The sequence below is a fragment of the Gopherus evgoodei genome, chromosome 2 (assembly GCF_007399415.2).
Source record: "Gopherus evgoodei ecotype Sinaloan lineage chromosome 2, rGopEvg1_v1.p, whole genome shotgun sequence".
In the NCBI taxonomy this organism is placed as follows: Eukaryota; Metazoa; Chordata; order Testudines; family Testudinidae; genus Gopherus; species Gopherus evgoodei.
Window position 1 is genome coordinate 78566819 of NC_044323.1, and position 22011 is coordinate 78588829.

Genomic DNA, 22011 nt, shown 5'->3' on the forward strand with positions numbered 1-22011 from the left:
CACGGCCCCCTGCTGGGGCTGCTCATCCCCAGTAACTCCCTGTCGGTAACAGCTGCCCAGGGCTGGCTCTTACCGACGCCGGGCAGAGCCAGCGGCCCGATGGGAATCCCGCCTGCCGAGCCAGCGGCGCGGCGCGGCGCTTTGCAGAGCGCCCCCGCCGCTTGCCCCCTTTCCGCCGCCGCACAAAGGAGAAGCGAGAAGGCAGCGGGCGGCTGTCAAGAGCTGGCGGGGGCGGCGCTTGTCACCGGGGGGGGTGGGGAGGCTGCTTTCGCCCGCTGATTTGGCAGCCGGGCCGGGGGATGGGCCGCGGCCGAGGCGGCGCCCGGCTGACAGCGAGCTAGCGGCAGGCAGGGGGCGTGGGCAGGCGGGTTTCCTCCGCGCGGCCGGCGAGAGCGACACGTCCCCGGGGCCCCTTTCCCCGCGCGGCCGCGGGCAGCTCGGAGCTTGGGAGCCCGGCCCCATGGAGCCCACGGGCCGGAGGAGCCGGCCCGAGGAGGGGGATTGGCCCGAGGAGGAGGAGGTGGACCCCAGGATCCAGGTGAGGCAGGAGAGCGAGCCCCGGGGATGCTGCGGAGCCGGCCGGCCCCGGGGGCTGGCTCAGCCCAAGCCCGCACGCTTTGGGCGGATAATGCCTAGTCTCTGCTCCCTGAGCCATGGGCCTCAGCCTGCGGGTGGGACGGTCCTGCACGGAGCTGCGATCGCAGAGCGGGGGAGGGGTGTTCTGCTTGAGGGGGTCCCCTGCTTTGGTGAGGGGTCACTGCGTTTGCTCCCCATCCCTGCACAGGTCTTTCAGAGATCTTCTCCGTGTTACCCCCTTGCCACTCCGCCCCCCACCCGATGGGACGTGCAGCCGCTGTGCATCTGCCCGCTGAGCTCATTAGGTTTCTGCTGGGGTATTTCTGCGGATGGGTGGAGAGGCTGCTGGAGCACCGGGTGCCTGCCTGCTCCCCTTCGGGAGAGGGGGTTCAAAAGACCCCCTTTTAGGCAGCCCAGTGTGTGCTGGAGACAAGCCACCCCCACCCACACATAGGCAGCACCACAGTGTGGGGGCTTTTCTGAGCCTCCCAGGGCTTAAAGCAACCTGCCCCTTTCCGAACCCAAAGGGAAACCTCCTGTGATATTATGCTTGGGCTGCAAGAATATCTGAAGAGTGGTTTCTGCGGTGTGTGTGTGTCTGCACACAGACAAGACAATGCAACTGTGATTTTCTTCAGTACCATTCATACAGGGCGTCTTTCAAAGCGCTGCACAGTGGTTACAAGACCAGAGCTGAATCATTTGTGGCTTGGCTGTTAAGTAAGATTGGGTTTAGGGGTGGGGAACAAAACATGTTTGAAGCTGAGACCTGAAATAAGGTTGTTGGAGGGCATCATGGTCTCTCTTAGATTGATGCCCGCAGCTGAACAAGGACATTTGTGAAGTTGCATTAGTATGATTTAAGCTGTTTATGCTGGTTGTTTAAGATTATTATATTTTCCATTAAAATGTTATGTGCCATGGTTCTCTTCCTTTCCTTTAAATTAAAATTCTGACTTTTGCATTTTTTGTTGTGATTGAAAAATCAAACCTTATTTGTAAACCTACAGGGAGGGGATAAAATTCTTAATAATAATTAATAATGGTGGAATTTTAATTAAAAAGGAAAACACAGGCTTTGAAATACAAAACGTTACTTTCCTTTTACCTGTGATTTTAAAATGCTCTTGAATCTTTCTTTTGAACAGTGTTCCCTATCTTTCTCCCCTCAAATTCATGACTTGACCTATTTCTTGGTGGAAAGATCAGTATGGCCCTAATCCTGCAAAGACCTACACCCAGCCTTAATTTTATGCCCTGAGTAGTCCCTTAATGGGATTACTGGCTGTGTGTAAAGTTAAGCACATGTAGAAGTCTTTGCTGGATCAGGCCTATATCTGTCGTCTTTATCTCTTTGCGAGAGCTGTACAGATTTGTGGCAACATTTTCAGATGTAGGTGCCTAAAGATAAGTCTGATTCTGCAAACACTTCAGAGACTGAAGTGCACTAGTTCTTAATGACTGAAATTTTTTCCTTGGGTTCTTTTTTATATGGAATATGGCTCTGTTTATCTAATCAGCACTGGGAGTTTGACTGCATGCTGTTAATGAAATGGTGGTGGTGGTGGTTTTTGTGTGTTTTTTTTTTTGATCATCTGGCTAAATAAATGTCTGTTGCTTTAACATTTGTAGGGCAAAACCTTCTTACTTAGATAACTAAACAGTAATTTGAAATGTATTAAAACCTGCTATTAAAAAAAATAAAAACAATTGTCTTTAAAGTCCAAAATCAAATCTGACTTCTGTGGGTAACAAAGCTATATTGTTAGAACTAATATCTTTTCATTATGACCAGATTAATTAATGTAATTTGGTGGACAGTCACTCAATAGCTGATCAATTCATGGCATGCGTCCTTTAGTACAATTCAACACTGAGGGCTAAATTCTGATACTTCTGTTGCAGAAAGAGGGTATTGGTGTAACTGCTTCTAATGTATTGTGAGATGAGTCCCTTTTTGTACTTACTGTCTTTGCATGTGCTTGTTTCTATTACAGTATTGACACTATGTTCTAATCCTTGTCTTTGTGCCTTTGTCTGGGTGTATACCTCCTTCCCTACCACTGTGAAGACTAATGGCCTTGTTTTAAAAATTGTCTTACTGGGAACTAGCTGACATTGGCTACATTCTTTTAAGATACAGATTGTATGTCATATTTATTAATACTAAATAAGAATAACCCAAAGCAAGAACTGTACTTTATTAAAACTAGAATATAAGTGAAGTTTTTCAGCTTGTTTTTCTCTTTCCTGAGTAGCTGAATGCTGAGGCCATGGCTACACTTACAGTTTTGCAGCGCTGGTAGTTACAGCTGTGTTCGTACAGCTGTGTAGGGCCAGCGCTGCAGTGTGGCCACACTGACAGCTACCAGCGCTGCAGTGTGGCCACATTTGCAGCACTTGCAGCGCTGCTGTTGGGAGTGGTGCATTGTGGTCAGCTATCCCACAGAGCACCTCGTCCCATTTTGGCGCTGTGGCTTGTGGGAAGGGGAAGGAAGTGTGCTGGTCTTTCCGCTTCCTGTTCCAACGCCCCATGGTGCTTTGCTACACATTCCGAGCAGTTTGGCGGCATTGTGAGTCTGCAGCGCGATTTCTGAGATTTCTGTTACAAATGGAGCCTGAGCTGCTGAGGACCTTGCTGATGAATGTTGCCAGCACATCACGCATGGCAGTGGAGCTATCCCTTCAGCTGCAAAGTGACAGTGAGGAGTCAGAGGATGATATTGAAATGCCTGATGCTCAAGACACTCAATTGCTTGTGGCAGTAACAGATGTGCTTAGCACCATGGAACGGCGCCTTTGGGCTCGGGAAACCAGCACTGAGTGGTGGGATCACATCATCCTGCAAGCCTGGGATGACGAGCAGTGGCTGCAGAACTTTCGGATGAGAAAAGCCACTTTCATGGGACTGTGTGCTGAGCTCGCCCCTACCCTGCGGTGCAGGGACACGAGATTGAGAGTTGCCCTGCCAGTGGAGAAGCGGGTGGCTATTGCAATTTGGAAGCTGGCAACTCCAGACAGCTACCGATCGGTGGCAAACCAGTTTGGAGTGGGAAAGTCCACCGTTGGAATGGTGCTGATGCAAGTTTGCACAGCCATTAATCGTACCCTGCTAAGAAGAACTGTGACTCTGGGGAACGTGCAGGACATTGTGGATGGCTTTGCAGAAATGGGTTTCCCTAACTGTGGAGGGGCAATAGATGGGACGCATATTCCTATTCTGTCCCCACCTCACCTGGCATCAGAGTACGTGAATCGCAAGGGGTATTTCTCCGTGGTTCTGCAAGCGCTTGTGGATCACCATGGGCGTTTCACTGACATTTACTCAGGATGGCCTGGAAAGGTGCATGATGCACGCATCTTTCGGAACAGTGCCCTGTTCAGGAAGCTGAAGGCCGGGACTTTTTTCCCAGACCACAAGATCACAGTAGGGGACGTCGAAATGCCCACTGTGATCCTTGGAGACCCCGCTTACCCCTTAATGCCATGGCTCATGAAACCGTATACAGGGAAGCTTGACAGGAGCAAGGACTGGTTCAACTACAGGCTGAGCCGGTGCAGAATGACTGTGGAGTGTGCTTTTGGCCGTTTGAAAGCCTGCTGGAGGTGTCTTTATGGGAAGCTAGATTTGGGGGAAAGCAGCATCTCCGCTATTATATCCGCGTGCTGTACCCTCCATAATATTTGTGAAGGGAAGGGTGAAAGATTCAGTGAGGAATGGACCTTCGAGGTTCGACGCCTACAGGATGAATTTGCACAGCCAGAGAGCAGGGCTACTAGAGAGGCCCAGGAAAGGGCTTCAAGGATTAGGGATGCCTTAAGGGAGCAATTTGATGCTGAGAGCCAACGGTAATGTTTGGTGCCTTTGCTGTGCTCCTTTCTACCTTGGGGTACAATATTTACCACTTCCTGCAATAATAAAACGTATTGTAAAAGCCATAAAATCCTTTATTCAAAGTACAGTAAATAAAAGGCCAGTGGGGTTAGGCTAGTGGACTGTACATTCAGAGGTTTGAATATGTCCTGTTTGGATTACTGTTCAATGTCTGCTGCACTTCAGGATTACTATGCTGCAGAGTAATGGGGGTGGAGTGCACAGGGTAAGAATTGTAGTTATCAGGGCTGGTAGGTGATCGTACAGGTGTTGGGGGCAGCTGGGGGTAATAAAGAAACTGGCTGTTGGAGAACAGTGTTTTGTGCAAATACTGGGGAACAAGAAAGAGAGCTTTGGGAGGGGTGTGGGTTACCGCGGTACAGATCTGCCTGCATGGCTGCGAGAGACTCGAAAGAGTCAGTTTGGCGAGCCAGGAGGCTTATCATGTGCTTTGAGGTTTTTTTGGTAGCCAATTCCTTTCTCCTGCTTTCTGTTTGCCTCCACTCATACATTTTCTCTCTCCATTCCTGCGTCTTCCTACTTTCTCTGTTGTTGTGATTCATAACTGCTTTGATCAACTCCTCTTTTGATTTTCGTGGATTTTTTCTCAAGTTCTGCAACCGACGTGAGGCCGGTGATCCGGCTGCATTAGTCAAGGTCACTAAAAAAAACATAGATAGAAACATGTAATACACAGAGGCTACATTGTTTATTATCACACAGTGAAGGAGTTTGTAGACTTTGTAGCATCATTCCCACATGCCTAACATAACACAAAGAGGCCAGGGAAGCGAAGGCATCTCGAGCAATGGGGTGAGTGTTTCTGCCCCGACTTCACCTGGGAGGGGGAACTGACTGATGGCTCACTGGGGTTTATCTGCACTGGGTACAGGAGGTATCTCGTGGCCTGCACAGGGGACAGTAGGGAACATGAAGGTGGCGAGCTGCTGGCGTGGGGGGTGCGGTCCGCGGATCTGCCGGCCTGCTGGTGAGGCGGGGGAACGCACCGCGGGGCTGGCTGCCTGCTGGAAAGGGGAGTGGGGAGACCGGAGCACACCGTGAGGCTGGCTGCCTGCTGGAAAGGGGGGGGGGAGCTGGAGCACACTGCAGGGCTGGCTGCCTGCTGGAAGGGGGTGGGGAGACCGGAACGCACCGCGGTGCTGGCTATGTGCTGGAAGGGGGTGGGGAGACTGGAACGCACCGTGGGGCTAGGGGGGGGACCGCGAACCTGGCGCCCTGCACTCAAGTATCCCTAAATTCTCAACAGGGTTTCCTACTGCCAGATATATCACTGCTGCGTATTACCTGGGAAGAGAGGGAGGGTCTTCTACAGCAATGCGGATTCCGCCCTGGCCCCTATGCCGCTTGCCTGTGTGCAGCCATGGTCCCCCCACCCCTCGCTGCACAGTGGATCGGACGAGTTAGCCTGACTGGGACAAGGACCACGGTGGCTCTCCCTATAGACTTGCGAAAACACATTGCCCACACTCTGGCTGCAACTTTTCAAGAGATTACCGAGGCAGATTACAGAGACGTGATAGAGCAAATCAATGGGCTATTCCACGTTTAGGCATGCATGCAGGCAGCCATAACCCAAACCGTGCTCTCAAAAAACATAAAAATCTGCTTACCCTGAGCACACTCCGCAGCTTCTTCCTCACCAGCAACTTCCAGCTGCTGCGACTGGCTAGCCTCCTCCTGGCTTGAGAAGAGCTCCTGGCTGTATGCCTCCTGGGACTCCGGGGTGTCTCCCTCCACCACAGTAGCCTGACTCTTGGCTTCCTCTACACCTTCTCCCTGCTCTGAACTCTCCATCGTGCTCCTAGGATTGGCAGTGGGGTCACACCCAAGTATGGCATCCAGATCCTTGTAAAAACAGCAGGTTGTGGGGGCAGCTCCTGCGCGGCGATTGCCCTGACGGGCTTTGCAGTAAGCACTGCGCAGCTCCTTAATTTTTACCCTGCACTGTAACGTGTCCTATTCATGGCCCCTTCTCAGCAAGGACTTTGATATCTGCCCATAGATATCATAATTTCTCCGGCTGGAGCGCAGCTGTGCTTGCACAGCTTCCTCACCCCAAACACTGATGAGGTCCTGCAGCTCGGAACTGTTCCATGCTGGGGCTCGTCTGGGGCATGGAGGCATGGTCGCTGATTGATTTGATTGATTGCACTCCACACCTGGCTGAGCAAACAGGAAGGGGATTTTTAAAATTCCTGGGGCATTTAAAGGTGGGGTCAGCTGAGCCCAGGGCAGTGGAGTGTGCATGATTACCAGAGAGGCTTCTAAGGTATGCTGGGATACCTCCTTATACCCTGGAGGTCAATAAAAGCGCTGGTGGGCGTCCACACTTGCTGACCAGCGCTGGATCACCAGCGCTGGAATCCCTACACCCGAGGCTCAACCGGGTGTACAGCCAGCGCTGCAACCAGGGAGTTGCAGCGCTGGCCGTGCTTTGCAAGTGTGGCCACATTGTAAGTTGCAGCGCTGTAACCCCCTCACCAGCGCTGCAACTCTCTAGTGTAGCCATGGCCTGAGACTAGGGGTTTGGCTACACTTGCAGCTGTACAGCGCTGGGAGTTAATTTAAAGCTGTCTTCGTACAGCTGTGTACGGAAAGCGCTGCAGTGTGGCCACACTGACAGCTACCAGCGCTGCAGTGTGGCCACATTTGCAGCATTTGCTGTGGTGTTGGGAATGGTGCATTATGGGCAACTATCCCCGTGTTCAAGTGGCTGCAATGTGCTTTTCAAAAGAGGGGGGTGGGGTGGAGTGTGACAGGGAGCGTGGGGGCGGAGAGAGTGGATTTTTGGAGCCGACACTGTGTCAGCTCCCTGCCTTGCAAATTCCAACCACTTCCCCCACCCCTCTCTCATTCACTCTTAAATGCAAATAGCCTTCAAATCAGATAAGCAGCTGCTCTGAGGGGACCCCCCCGCGCCATGCTGTTTCTCTCCTCAAGCAAACACTAGCTGTGGACATTCCCTGCCTGCCTCTGCTGGAGCAAGCAATTGCTTTGTTTGTTTTTGAGATAAGCAGCTCCGGGAGCCCCCCCCCCCAGTTCACAACAAAACAAAGAGAGGCATCATAACAAAACAAAGGAGTTCTTTAGTTAAAAGCATTATGGGAAAATTCTGGAGGTCAGTAACAGCGTAGTAAGATTAATCACTGTTTACACTGGCACTGCAGCACCAGAGCTGTTCCCTTTGTTCCTCTCATCCATGTGGAGTACAACCAGCGCTGTAGCCAGGGAGATACAGCGCTGTATGTGTCTTACAAGTGTGGATGGGGAGTAAGTTGCAGTGCTGTAAAGCCACCACCAGCGCTGCGACTCTCCAGTGTAGCCAAGGCCCAGGTGCTAAACTCACAGACTTCTAAGGCCAAGAAGGAACCAACCATCCTGATAATATAGTCTGACCTCTGGCACATTGCAGACCACAGAATCTCGCCCACCTGCTCCTATAATAGACCCATAACCTCTGGCTGAGTTCCTTCAAATGTCTAAATCTCTGTTTTCATTTAACATTACAGCCAGAGCCCTAATGTGCTTTCTTTGGGGATGCTAGATGACATTTAATAGAACCTTTCCTTCTTGGTCATGTTGGTGTCTGATTACTCAGTGCATGCTTGTGTGTTTGCTCTTTTCTAGGGGGAATTGGAAAAGTTAAATCAATCCACGGATGACATCAATCGAAGAGAAACTGAACTTGAGGTAAGGAGCTACTTCTCATACTGTCCTTTCTTGTAAATAGGCTTCTGTGAGAAACATCTTTATTTTAATGGGATCATCCAATTCTCTGTGATAATTTGACACCAGATACCTGATGAATGACTCTGAAACAGTAGCTGTCTGGGTTTGAGCTGCAGTGGGTCAATTGTAAAGGGATGCTGTGAGATTAAAAAACATATTTAAAAAGAGAATTTCTTAGTTTAGATGATTGAAATTATTTTTAAACCATGTTCAATTCCACTGTTTTCTATAGTTTACTTTTTGTTTCTCATTAATCTTAGTCAGTGAAAATACACCCACTAGCTCAGGGGTCCTCAAACTGGGGGTCGGGACCCCTCAAGGGGCCATGAGGTTATTACATGGGGGGGTCGCGAGCTGTCAGCCTCCACCCCAAACCTCACTTTGCCTCCAGCATTTATAATGGTGTTAAATATATGATAAAGTGTTTTTAATGTATAAGGGGGGGGTCGCACTCAGAGGCTTGCTGTGTGAAAGGGGTCACCAGTACAAAAGTCTGAGAACCCCTGCACTAGCTAGCCCTTCATAATTGAAGTCTCTCCATTTTTTTTTCACTAGTCAGTTTCACTTATGTCATCACTTTCTGGTTGTCGAGTGGGAGAAAGTTTCTATGTTTGGGTTGCAAATATTGCAAAGGAAGGTGTTAAATCCAAATAAAATGTCTTCATGGATTTTTAAATCCCTCTACTAGGTTCTGGACAACTTTTAAAAAGCTAGAACTTAATTTTTGTACCTAAGCTACACGCCACTTTCTTTTATTAGGCACCAATGAAAATGAAAGCCTGCAATAGCATAAGATGGCTGTGCAGATGGAAGAAAATCAACATAAAATAAGTGATGCAAAAGTATCACTTAATTATATTTCACTATATTATGTAAATCTGTTTAATTCTGGATGGTATGTTTCACTTTACTTTTTTAAATGATTATTACATTTTAAAAATACAACTATGTAAGTACCTATCCTGTAAATTAAAAATTGTAACATTAAAAAAAAAAAAGACTGCTCCAGAATATCTCTCTTTTAGCCCTCAAAAGGTGTGGGCTGAGACAAATATATTTTGGGGTATATCTTTGCTTTCTGTTGTGACTTCTTAATTTATGGGATACGTGTCCAGAGCAATGTATGGGCACCTCCAGTTGTACGTCATTATTATTTGAATTTTAAAATACAAGATTACAGTAAAATGTACATTCAAAGTTGAGTAGACTTGCAAAGTTCTATAGTAAATAAGTGGTCCTTTCACATCAAACACTTATGCTTTTTTTCCCTCTGTCTGCACAACTATCTTACACTTTTCAGGCTTTCATTTTCTGTCTGTAAATCATGAAGAATGTTTGGTGAATATAATTATCAGTGTTGCAGAGAGCTGCCTATACGATGGGCAGAATTATTAATTCTGCAGTTGAAATATGCTTTTAAGTAGCTCTGCAGCATGATTTTAAATTTCACAAGTAAGCTTTTAATCCAATATATAAATAGTCAGTTCATCTCAACAGTCACCAATCTCCTTATTTCATGCTGAGGCACTGAAATTGAATGACATCACTATGAATGGTGGCTTGAATTTCATTAGACCTGTGGTACCCTGTGCCGACAACATATTATACCACAGGTGGAATAGTAGTATTGAACCACAACCTGTAAACGCTTATACATGTGATAATGGGACTACTCTCCTGGTTAAGTTATTCATGTGCTTAAGTGTATTCACAACCTAAAAGCTTGTTCCTTCTGTACTTCATCTGGTTGAACTATGCTTGTAGAAGACTTGCTGAACTCTAAAGTTTAAATTCATCCCTGGTCTACTGGCACCATTGGAATTCAATGAGAGATACATTTTGACACAAGGGTTAACACAATTTCTTTCCCTTCCCCTTATTTATTATAAGAAATATTCAATTTTAAACATCAATGGAAACAATTGTGATAGGCTTCCTGCCTCTGCCTTGAATAGACACTCGCTCAGGGTATGTCTGTAATGCTTACTGCAAGCAGTGTTTGACAGAATTCTTATTGACATCGTGTCTTTGTGAAAGTTTCTTCTTCAACAAAAACCTTCTTACATTGAGGCCAGTTTATGTAATATTAGGCAATCAAAATTTGATCCCAGAATTTTCATTTTTCTTGATCAGTTTAAACTTGTGACAGTTGACTGTCACAAGCAAGTAATCGCTAACATTTTATGTGCACAATGACAAAATTGGTCAATGTAAGATATATTTCTATATAATATTTTTTATTTAGAACTCCTAAAAAATTATACTTAGAAAAACCCTTATATTCACACTAAATAACAGGAGAAAAAAATCTACAGAGCTGCCTCATAGGCATAAATCTACAGTGAACTCTGGGGAAGAGATTATCTCAGTCTTAAATTTGAGGGTGTCATTCTACTTCAAGGATCCTTCAAAAGAGGGTGAAAACCTGAGAACATTATGTTCAACTGAACTGCATTTGGAGCTTTTGTTTGTTACCTGAGTGAGAGAAGACACCCATTCAAAACGTATCTGTTGCTGCCTCTTCCTACTCTAGAACAGCAGCTTCTGCTGCTGTTGTAGAAATGACCTGGTTAAATATTTAGATGATGAGAGATGACAGAATGTTTCTCTTTAAACAGACAGTGGAACTATATTTATCCTAGTCCTCCTTTCATTTTTCAAATTTGCCAGCTACTACCCTAACAACTTCAGTGGAAGTGAACATAGACCCTTATCTCCATTGAAAACAATGGGTCCCAGCACAGATGTAGGAGTTTGTGCAAGCAGATCTCACTGCAGATTTGGAGCCTTAGTTTGTTCTCCTTGCTAGCTGGAGTCTTGCATGTTTCCTCCAGTATTCAACCTTTGCAGCTGTGACCTTTCCCAGACTATCAGCCAAAAGAAGGGGCATACTTAAATATACTTGCAGTTTCCAAAGGGGCAACAGGTTTTTCCACAGCTACTGCTGTACTTGGGAACGCTCACCCTTTCCTGAGCTGTTTTTGGGAGCGGGAGGGTGAAGACCCAAAGAAACTCACTCTTGTTACTAACCTGTCATTATTACATTGAGTGTTGATTTATGAATATTGCTCCCAGGTCACTGAAACATCCGTATGGTCCTGATGCTCTTACTGATAAGATCTGCACCGTTCTGTATACTGTAAAATCAGCTCTTGTGGAGATAGAGTGGTTTTGACCTAAAATATGCAACAGTGTATGACTTCATATCCGCAGAAAAAAAAGATTGAGCCTTAAGCATCTAAGGCAAACCTCAGGAAGAAGGGAGTTTCACGCTGAAATATTAACCGACTGGATACCCACTTGACATTCTTTATGACCATGTTATTTTATGTATTTACTTTCATATCAGTTTCTTTTGGAATATTTAAATCCTGATCCTGTAAGGGGGCCTACATAGTTGGGCCCATATGCCAGTGCAGAGCTACTGATGTTGGTGAGACTCCACAGGTTTAAGGAACCATCTTCAGGGAACAGGCTGCAAGATGAGTACCAAAGTGAGTGTGTGGGGAGACTGGATCCTTATTTGAGGCACATAATTTTGGACTGTTGATTAGTTCTTTTTAGTCCAGTCATTGCTGGTGGGCTACTTAACTTACATCAAGGAAGTGAAGTGAGTCTTGTAAGTCGCATAATTCTCAGCGTTAAGTATTCCAAAAATAATCAGCAAAAGCAATTTGCTAGAACATGCCATCTTTAAAGTACTACAGAAAAATGTTGTGGCATGTGTTGTGTGTCTTGATTCACTATTGATATGCAGAAAGGCTGGCTTTCTGGGTGACTCAGTGGTTGGAGTCTTATGAATTCTGGGTTCTATAACTGGCTCTGCCACAGACTTTCTGTGTGACCTTGAGCAAATCACTTAAGGCCTGATTATCTCCCCCTCCCCCCAAGTGTGGCGAACACATCCAGTTCTCATGGACTGTAAAGGAGGTTACGGATGCTGACTACCTCTGAAAATCAGGCATTAATCTCTTTGCCTCTGGTCCTCATCTATAAAATGGCAAGAATACTGCTCCTCCACCTCACAGGAGTGTTATGGGGGTAAATTCACCGATATTTGTAAGGTGCTGAGAAACAATGCTGACGGAAGGGACAGACCCACAAGTACTCAGCTGCTTGATGTAGAGACAGCACTATTCATTCCAGAGAGCCAGTAAGAGGAACAGCCTGTTATTTTAGCAGCTGAGCCCCACTTCAGTTCTTATCCAATAAAGTAATTACATAACAAACAAAGCAAGCGTGTGATAGGATTTAGAAGGGTGTGAGTGTAAATGCTGTGAAGTCATTTTCAGTGGCTTTATCAGTTCTGTGAGGCTGTGAATAAGTATACCGTTTGCCCTCTCAACCACCCCCATTTAAACCCTGGGGAAAGAACTTGACCTGATGATGCCTACTGTTAAAGTGCATTCAGGATTTTTTTAGTCTTATAAAGGACACCAGGCTGCAGATAGTTACATGCTGGATTAATTAATGTACCGCCTATTAATGAATCTGTGATTAGGCTTGTTTTAAAATCTATACGTCTGCTCTCTCACAGTGGAACTCTGAATGTTACTGATGCAGCAAAGGATTATGGGGATCCTCAAAGCGATTTAACACTTGGCTTCTCTTATATTCTTGTTAATATTTGAAACATTCGTGAAGAGGTGGGGGAGCCTGTTGTAAATATCTGAAAGTGGCGATAGGAAAATAAATCTGACAACAACAAGTTAGAGCGCTGCCTTATTACTTTGGGGGCTTTCTTCCTGGGTCTTGGAAATGCTGTATCCTCCTGTCCCCAAAATCAGAATCGTAAACTATTTTAATGAATGCGTATAATCCATAGTATGGAACGCATTCACCACATAAAAGGATGTCCTTGATAAACTCTGAAAAGTAGGATGCAGGTATAAGGGACTCGGCTGACCCATGGGCAGCACTACACTAGCACTATGACATAAATATAACAAACCATCACTGGCTCCCAACAATCCAAATAGTGTCTTGCATTTGTAGCACTGTCTCTTGCACTGCTGTAGCTAAAGCCTTGCTGGCTTCTCTTAAGTTCTGTGGAGGGTATTTAATGCTCTATGAAAATGTGGGATTAATAGTGCTGCATTCAGCCATGCACGCCACAAGCTGGCACTGTGCAGGCTCCTCTACCCAAGCTTGCCAATGTCCTCTAATCCTTCCTGACCTGCAAGACCCCTTGCTGTTTTTAGTTCTGGGCTTCTCTTACAGAGACTGCCAATGATCCTGAATTGTAGGTTGCCTTTGTGCTGGTCACAGTTAGAGAGCTAGAATGCACATAATCAAAATCGCTTTCACTTGTGCACTCTGTCAGCATTTGAACTCCTCTGCAAAGATGAAAGGCTAACGCACTAATCTCTGTACCTTGAAGGAAAAATCTTTTGTCAACAATTTTATTATAAAATTTTCTCCTCATTTGTAAACTTGGTTTTTGGGGTGAGGGTTTCGATTCTTCAGGTGGGAACTTGCTGTACAAGGTTTTAGGCTAGGATCTCTACACCTCCTCCAAATTTTAGAAAAAGTGCTTATCAGCGGTGGCTGGTTTGATTAACGTGCAGAGCATGTATGTACCTGCTGTAAGAGCTCGTATCTTCAGAGACAGTATCATTTTTGTCAGTGCCTATATGAAGCATTTTCACAAGAATCTAGAAAATGGCCCAGTTGAAAGCTCAGTGTCTGAGACTTGTCTCCTGTTTGTTGGCTCTTTGGTGAGCACGGAGTGTGGTGAGATAGGATTTGTGAAAAGTTCACCTGTTCAAAAGTATGGAGTAGATGGAAATAGGGAGGGGTGTGTGCGTGCATGCACATGTGCTCACAATCCAAAACGTGGCTGGTATCCTGGGTCAAACCTCTGGCCTTCCAACTTCAGCCCCTCAAGCTCTTTCTGATAATCCATTAGTTTGTGGTGGAAATGGGCAATAGGCATCTGTACATGAACTGTTCTTTCCCTTCCATTTCTGACTGTACAAAAATGATTTCTTTCTGACTACCCCGCTTCTGGAAAGAACCATTGCCCAAGAGAGCCAGATGGTTTTTCACCCTCCCTCCTGCCCCCCCTCCCCCCGAAGCAGAAGTGTGCTGATGGCACAGGGAGTTAATAAAAAAAAGAGTGCTTAGAGAGACCACCCAATTTCTCCTTTTCTATAAAACTAAACTTCAGCTTGGCAGTGGGCCCTGCCTGCAACTGTTGTGGGGCGGGAGGCTACAGGCGATGCCCCAAATCTCTATTTTCTAGCTGGCAAAAGGAATAGATCACTGGATGAGTCAGGTGACATCTTAATCTCATTAAAAAATTAAGTATTAAGAGTTAATGGTTTTTCTTTTGAAAGACTGGCAGTTGTGTACTCTCCACATGACCTAGTAAAATACAAACCAGACAGCGAGGACCTTGAGAAACAATTTGATAATGCTCTGAGTTTTCAAGGGCCAGATTTTCAGTGTTAGGAGTGCACAAGTGTTTGTGTGTCTAATGTAGATGCGCAGATATCAAGCGGGCATGCAAATTGGGTACACCTGGAATTTGAGGGCATAAATTAGATATTGGTATGTCCCTAACTTTTGAAGGGCTGATCTTAAATATCATAGCAGCATTAGATATCTATAGCATGAGAAAACAGAATGAATGTTTCCTCTGGCCCTTGGAAACTTACACTACTGTAAAGTAACCCTAACCCTGAATGTATTTTGCAGTCAGTAGTACATTCCTTCCTACTGAATAATGGGTTGTCAAGAGGATCCTAGTTTCTGCATACTGCGTTGTGAAGAGGATATTGTAGCCCCAGCATTTGAAGTCCAGATGGAACTCTGAGCAATGAGTGAGTGAGCTGGGCCCTGTAATATCCCTCAGCTGCAAAGCTGTAGCAAATCACATTCCACAGAGCTCTGGATTTTAAACTGTTTTTAAATGCTGCATTTGAAAATACAGTCTGCTTGAAGGGCGGTCACCGAGGTTTGCCTGTCTTCTAGAATCTAGCTCCAAACCTCGCTTGTTGGCATTTGCATCAGAAAGGAACAAAAACATATTTGATCCTCTTAACAGCTGCTACATAAGTGCAAAATAGTATTGGGGGGGGGGAGGCAGGGCACCGGGGACAGTTAAGTGGGGAGCCTTCTGTCTGAACAGTCTATTGTCAGATATGGTCCTCTGTTGTAGTTCAATAGCAGACTACTGCTCAAAAGAAACAGTTATTGGAATAAGTATCCGAGGGGTAGCGATGTTAGTCTGGATCTGTAAAAGCAGCAAAGGGTGCTGTGGCACCTTATAGACTAACAGACCTATTGGAGCATGAGCTTTCGTGGGTGAATACCCACTTCATCGGATGTGTGTAGTGGAAATTTCCAGAGGCAGGTATAAATATGCAAGTGAAAATCAGACTAGAGATAATGAGGTTAGTTCAATCAGAGAGGGTGAGGCCCTTTTCTAGCAGTTGAGGTGTGACCACCAAGGGAGGAGAAACTGCTTTTGTAGTTGGCTAGCCATTCATAGTCTTTGTTTAATCCTGAGCTGGTGGTGTCAAATTTGCAGATGAACTGAAGCTCAGCAGTTTCTCTTTGAAGTCTGGTCCTGAAGTTTTTTTTGCTGCAGTTTGGCTACCTTTAAATCTGCTATTGTGTGTCCAGAGAGATTGAAGTGTTCTCCTACAGGTTTTTGTATATTGCCATTCCTAATATCTGACTTGTGTCCATTTATCCTTTTACGTAGGGACTGTCCAGTTTGGCCGATGTACATAGCAGAGGGGCATTGCTGGCATATGATGGCTTATATTACATTGGTGGACATGCAGGTGAATGAACCAGTGATGATGTGGCTGATCTGGTTAAGTCCTGTGATGGTGTCGCTGGTGTAGATATGTGGGCAGAGTTGGCATTGAGGTTTGTTGCATACTTTGGTTCCTGAGTTAGTTACTATGGTGCAGTGTGCAGTTACTGGTGAGAATATGCTTCAGGTTGGTGAGTTGTCTGTGGGCAAGGACTGGCCTGCCACCTGTGAAAGTGTGGGATCATTGTCCAGGATGGGTTGTAGATTCCTGATGATGCGTTGGAGAGGTTTTAGCTGGGGACTGTATGTGATGGCCAATGAAGTCCTGTTGGTTTCTTTCTTGGGCTTGTCTTGCAGTAGGAGGCTTCTGGGTACACGTCTGGCTCTGTTGATCTGTTTCCTTGTGTGGGTACCACAGTTTTGAGACTGCTTCGTGACGATTTTGTAGGTTTTGGCCTCTGTCTGAAGGGTTGGAGCAGATGCAGTTATACCTCAGTGCTTGGCTGTAGATGATGGGTCGTGTGGTGTGTCTGGGATTGAAGTTGGAGGCATGAAAGTAGGCATAGCGGTCGGTGGGTTTTCGGTATAGAGTGGTGTTAAGGTGACCATCACTTAATTGCACCGTGGTGTCTAGGAAGTGGACCTCCCATGTAAATTGGTCCAGGCTGAGGTTGATGGTGAGGGGGAAGCTGTTGAAATCTTGGTGGAATTTTTTCAGAGTCTCCTTTCCATGGGTCTAGATGATGATGTCATCAATGTCGTGTAGGTAGAGAAGGGGCATGAGTGGACGAGAGCTGAGAAAGCGTTGTTCCAGGTCAGCCATAAAAATACTGGCATATTGTGGGGCCATGCGAGTGCCCATAGCGGTACCACTGGTCTGGAGGTATATATTGCCATCAAATTTGAAATAGTTGTATGTGAGGATAAAGTCACAGAGCTCAGCAACCTGTTGTGCTGTGACATCATCAGGGATACTGTTCCTGTTAGCTTGTATTCCATCTGCGTGTGGGATGTTTGTGTAGAGATCCTCTACATCCATGGTGGCTAAGATGGTGTTTTCTTAGGAAATCAGTGGTGTCACAGAGATAGCTGGGAGTGCTGGTGGTGTAGGGTCTGAGTAGAGAGTCTACATATCCAGACAGTCCTTCAGTGAGAGTTCCAGTGCCTGAGATGATGGGGTATCCAGTTATTGGAACAGTCTGCTTTTCAAAAAGGACTATTCCAACAGCAGCATGTTGGGTAGGAGACTGGCATGCTCCCCAAAGCTACACTTCTAGAATCTCCCTATTGGCAGGGCCAGTGCAACCACTAGGCAGACTAGGCTCCAAGTGGTTGGGGGCGCCAAAAAGCAGTGCCCCCTATTTTTTTTTTTTAAACAACGGAGCCCAAGGCTGCTGCTACTCCCTGCCTCCCGGCTCTGGAGGGGCAAGGTGGAAGTTTCACCTAGGGCGCAAAATATCCTTGCACCAGCCCTGCCTATTGGCAAGGGGTAGAGGAGAGGGAGCTAAGGAATTCATAGTGGGGAACTGCTAGGACAATAAATATTTCCTTTGTGTTGAAGAGTAAACTCCATTTGTCCCCATTTGATACATATTGGTGCTGCACTTTCCAGTTTTTTTTCCATGTGTCCTGTGGCTCTCAACCTTTCCAGACAATTGTACCCAGCTTTCAGGAGTTGGATTTGTCTTGTGTACCTCAAGTTTCACCTCACTTAAAAACTACCTGCTTACAAAATCAGACATAAAAATACAAGTGTCACAGCCACTGTTACTGAAAAATTGTTTCCTTTCTCATGTTTACCAAATAATTATAAAATAAATCAATTGGAATGTAAATGTTGTGCTTACGTTTCAGTGTATAGTATATAGAGCAGTATAAAGAAGTAATTATCTGGAATTCTAGCTGTTAAGGGCTCCCAGTGTGAGGAGCTGGGTTTTGACCCTTTCCTTCGCCTCTCTCCACCATAATGCATGCAGAAGTGAAACAGCCTGACTTCTGTTGAAACTTAAGGAAAAACTTCTTACAGTCTCAATTGAACAAGGGGGGAGAAAGAATGAAATGTTAGGCACAGTTACTTAAAATCACCCTCTTACTGGAAATATTGTTATCCTACTAGCCTTACAAGGAACTTTGAAGGATAGTAAGATAACGTTTGGCAGACTCTATTGCCAAAAGAGAATGGAGGAAAAAGTTTGCTTTGCTCGGCTTGTTTACTTTGGCATTTGAGCAAACTGTACAGTTAGCTTTACTGTTCTCCATTCTATGTAGTTTGCCTTGTTTTATGCTCAGGGCATAGCATAGCAACAGGAGAGGGGAAAAACATTTAATTGTAAAACCACAAAAAATTGTCAGAGTGACTCATGAGCAGGGATAGTACCTGAAACTGCAGAGAAACTACTTTGAATACTACTAATTGATCAGATTTAAAGTTGATGAATGAATTTTAATTATTTTTATAAGGAACCGAAAGACCAAATATAGATGGGCAGAAAGAACTGAATCTCTGTGGGTTTCGTCTGAGCAGCCTTGCAGCACTCACGCTCCTGTGACTGCTTTGCTGTGTGCCCCATGCTGCACCATTACATTTTTTTCACTTCCTTTCCCCAGCAGACACATGCTAGGGCGTTAGATAGAGGCAGAAGAGGTACCTTGCAGTTAAACAAGGTAAATGCAAAACATGTACATCTACAGGACTGTAATGGCAGCTGGTCATGGAGAGCAAGGCAATAGATAATTTGAAGGTGCAGGTGGAGAAGAGTCCTCCCAGTGCACGTGATAGGCCTATCTGGTATATCTATCTCAGGTATTTATATGGCCCCCTTGACTATAGTATCTAAGCTCCTCAGAATCTTTACTGTATTTATCCTCACAACACCCCTGTGAGAGGTGGGAGTGCTATAATCCTCATTGGAAAGACAGGGAACTGAGGCAGAGAGGACCTAAATGATTTGCCCACGGTCACATGGGAAGTCTGTGGTAGAGCAAAGGCTTGAGCCTGAGTGTCTCAGGTCCCAGGCTAATGCCCCAAGTGCTGGATCATCTTTCCTTTGCAATGGATCTGGGTGCTTGGAATGCCCGTCCATTCACATAAGCTCTCCGAATGTTGAGCAAACACTCCAGGTGTCGTGGCACTTCTGAGCAAGCCTGGCCAGTGCTTCTGCCCACTCCAGCTCAATTCAAACTGTGTGGCAGAGCTGGTGTCAGTGGGCAGTGTAGCTGTTGCAGCTGCACTAGTTCAGTTGGTCCATCAGCACAGTTGGATGGTGGTATTCTATGCCCTTCACTGGCATATGGAGCCTGTGCTGTCATGGTATGTCCCTGCTCTGGGGAGTTGTGCCTGGGACTTTGGGCAGGTGGTACAGCAGATGTTGGTGGGAGTGGAATCAGTTTAGGCTAACTGGCTAGTGTAGATGCACTGAACTACAGGGACAAACAGTGCTGCAGTTGCTTAGCTGAAACGTTTAACATGGAAGTGCCTCTTGTGTTGAGAGGGCTAATGAAAAGTGAAAGTAGAGTGGGGGAATGAAACAGAGGGGTGGTAACCTCTCTGGGAGCTAGTGGTGCTTTGGGTTTTGCTAATGATCAAGGCACGTAAAAGACAAGAGTCTGCTGATCATTTTTTACCATTCAGAAGAAAGTTGAACATGCAGAATTAGGATCTTCTGTTTCTGATAAACAGAAACTTGAGGACATATTCTGGTTTAAAATGGGCTGTCTGGTTAAACCATAGGGTTTAAAAACAATTATCATCTAACCAACTTTCTCTTATTCATCAGAATTTCGTTTGGGTTCCTCATTGTGTGTCGTGTCTTTTTTTTTTTTTTTTTAAACAAGACCCCAATCCTCAGAACACTTGAACATAGATGTAAGTTTACTCATTGACTTGAATGGGACTATTCACAGGGGTTAAGCTAAGCATGTGCTTAAGTGTTTGCAAGATGTATGCCTAAGGTGCCAATTAGAGAGGCGCTTGTTACAGCACAGTAATTAGGAGGTACTTCATTGGATAAAGATCTGTGGCTTCTCACCAGATTTGCTCTTGGTTTGATAGTTCCCTGCTGTTTTTATTCCATGTGGAGATAGTCACATCTGCTTCCCTAAGGGATGAGAGTACATGTAATTAAACATGAATAAAACTGGGGAAGGTCTCAATGCACAAATTAGTCATTATAAGGAGTTTCTGTTGACAGTTTTCTTCCTTCCAAGAGTGTTTTTATGGAGCTAAGAATGAGGCTGTTGAGGGTCTCTTCACATGCATTAAAGACCTCTCACATTTTAACACACAACCCTCCCTACCCTCATCTGAAAATCTGGGGAAAGTGAAAATAAACTCAACTAACAATGTCCCTTAGAAATGAGTTTTTAATGGTAAGTTTCCCAGCAGGGCAAGAACATTCTCTCCCCCACCCCCTTTAAATATACTTTGCTATTTAAAAGTAATTTTTGTGCAATGAATTCATCATATTTGCTAAAGCAATTTAATTTCACCTATTTGTGAAGCTCACATTTTGAGTAGTGAACCATATAAAATCCATTAGTCTAATTAGAAATGCTGTAATTTGTTTAACTCTTCTGATTCAGAAGCTTGCTTATTTATTTCATACATGTATTGTCTGGCCATTATCTCATGATGCAGTTTGATACTAACTCTTTTTCTCCAAGAAAAGAGACTTAAGCTCGATCAGAATTATAAAATAGAATGGAACTGTTAAAATACTAAATTAACATTGGCTGTTGCCACATTAGCCATAACTATTAACATGGGGACAAAAAATATGCTATTGATCCTGTTAGGATTTTAGATAATACTGAAAATCAGCCATAATTGGGTGTACTAAAAATACATTTTAATAGTTTGTTTTGAATCTTTCCCTTCTGCCTTTATGAATATCAAGTGTTAGATTCCAATCTTTTTTTGTTAACCTTGGCAATGAATATTCAACTTTGTATTCTAGAAATCTCAGGAAAAAAGGAAACAGGATCTGAATTAGACAGAGCTCCAAACCAGCTGCTCTCATTTAATCAAAATGTCACTCCAGCAGTGTGCCTAAATCCTTCTTTCTAATTAGAATTGCAAGGTTTGTCATGAGCTCACATGGTCCTTGCTCTTGGTTCCTTTAAATATAGAGCCAGGTTCCAATCTCAATTGCATCTGTCAGTCTGGAATAACTCAGAGTTATGCTGGATGCTGAAATCAGAATCGGATCCATTCTGTTTAAAAAAAATAAAAGTGGAACAGAAGGAGGATTCTAATCACCTTATCTAATTATAAAGAGGGCTAAATCCGTTTGGGAATGACAGGAGAAGTTCTGGCTTTCTTAAGTATAAAAGAATAACAGTCAAATGACAAGCAACCATCTTCACTAACTGATGCAACTAGAACTGAAAAGGTTGTCTTTCATGGCAGAAAAATGAATTGAAAGCTCTACAGAGATGTTGCCAGGAGGGTGTGTTTTAAATCAACCTTTTTATCTGAAAATTAGCATACAGACTCTTTAAAAGTTTCTGGTGCTTTCTCCTGGAGAAAGCAGGTCCTTTGAATCCTAGTTCCAGTTGTAAAATGGTGTCCCTTCTGCGAAATACCATGAAGGGCCTTCAGTTCCTGCTGCAGTTAATGTCAGTTGAGATCTCTTAACACAATATGGGATTGGGCCTTGAGATGGCAGGACCCACTGTGACCCAGGTCCAGCTTACAGAGCAGAAATATTCAAAGAAGTGACCAGAATTCTGAAACTGCTTTGAAAGTCTCTTTAAATTCCTAAGTACACATGCAGCTGTGTATTGTAACTATTCCCAAGAGATGTCCGTATTCTTTCCAGAGGACACTTAAAAGGACAAGTCCAAATCTCTCTGATATAGTGCAGGGACGTGAATTGTTCTCTAGTGTTAGAACTGTAATACTCATACCTCAGTGGTTCAGGAGCCAAATTAATGATCATCATTACCCCAAGTAGCCATAGTAGTGTGACTTAGTTTCGTTTACTTACTTACATGTGTATATATAATTATTCTTATAGCAAAACCAACCAAGTATTAATATTTT

The 22011-nt window shown here is 44.8% G+C and overlaps 1 protein-coding gene across 1 annotated transcript in view; it reads left to right on the forward strand.

Moving 5' to 3' along the window:
• The first annotated feature begins 376 nt into the window (after positions 1–376).
• The window catches only part of SH3BP5 (SH3 domain binding protein 5), a 57772-nt gene continuing 36137 nt past the window's right edge, over positions 377–22011 (forward strand). Inside the window, exons 1-2 of the mRNA XM_030551081.1 lie at positions 377–538; positions 8099–8161. Coding sequence (XP_030406941.1) covers positions 461–538; positions 8099–8161 — 141 coding nt within the window. The 5' untranslated portion in view covers positions 377–460. The remainder of the gene's footprint in view (positions 539–8098; positions 8162–22011) is intronic.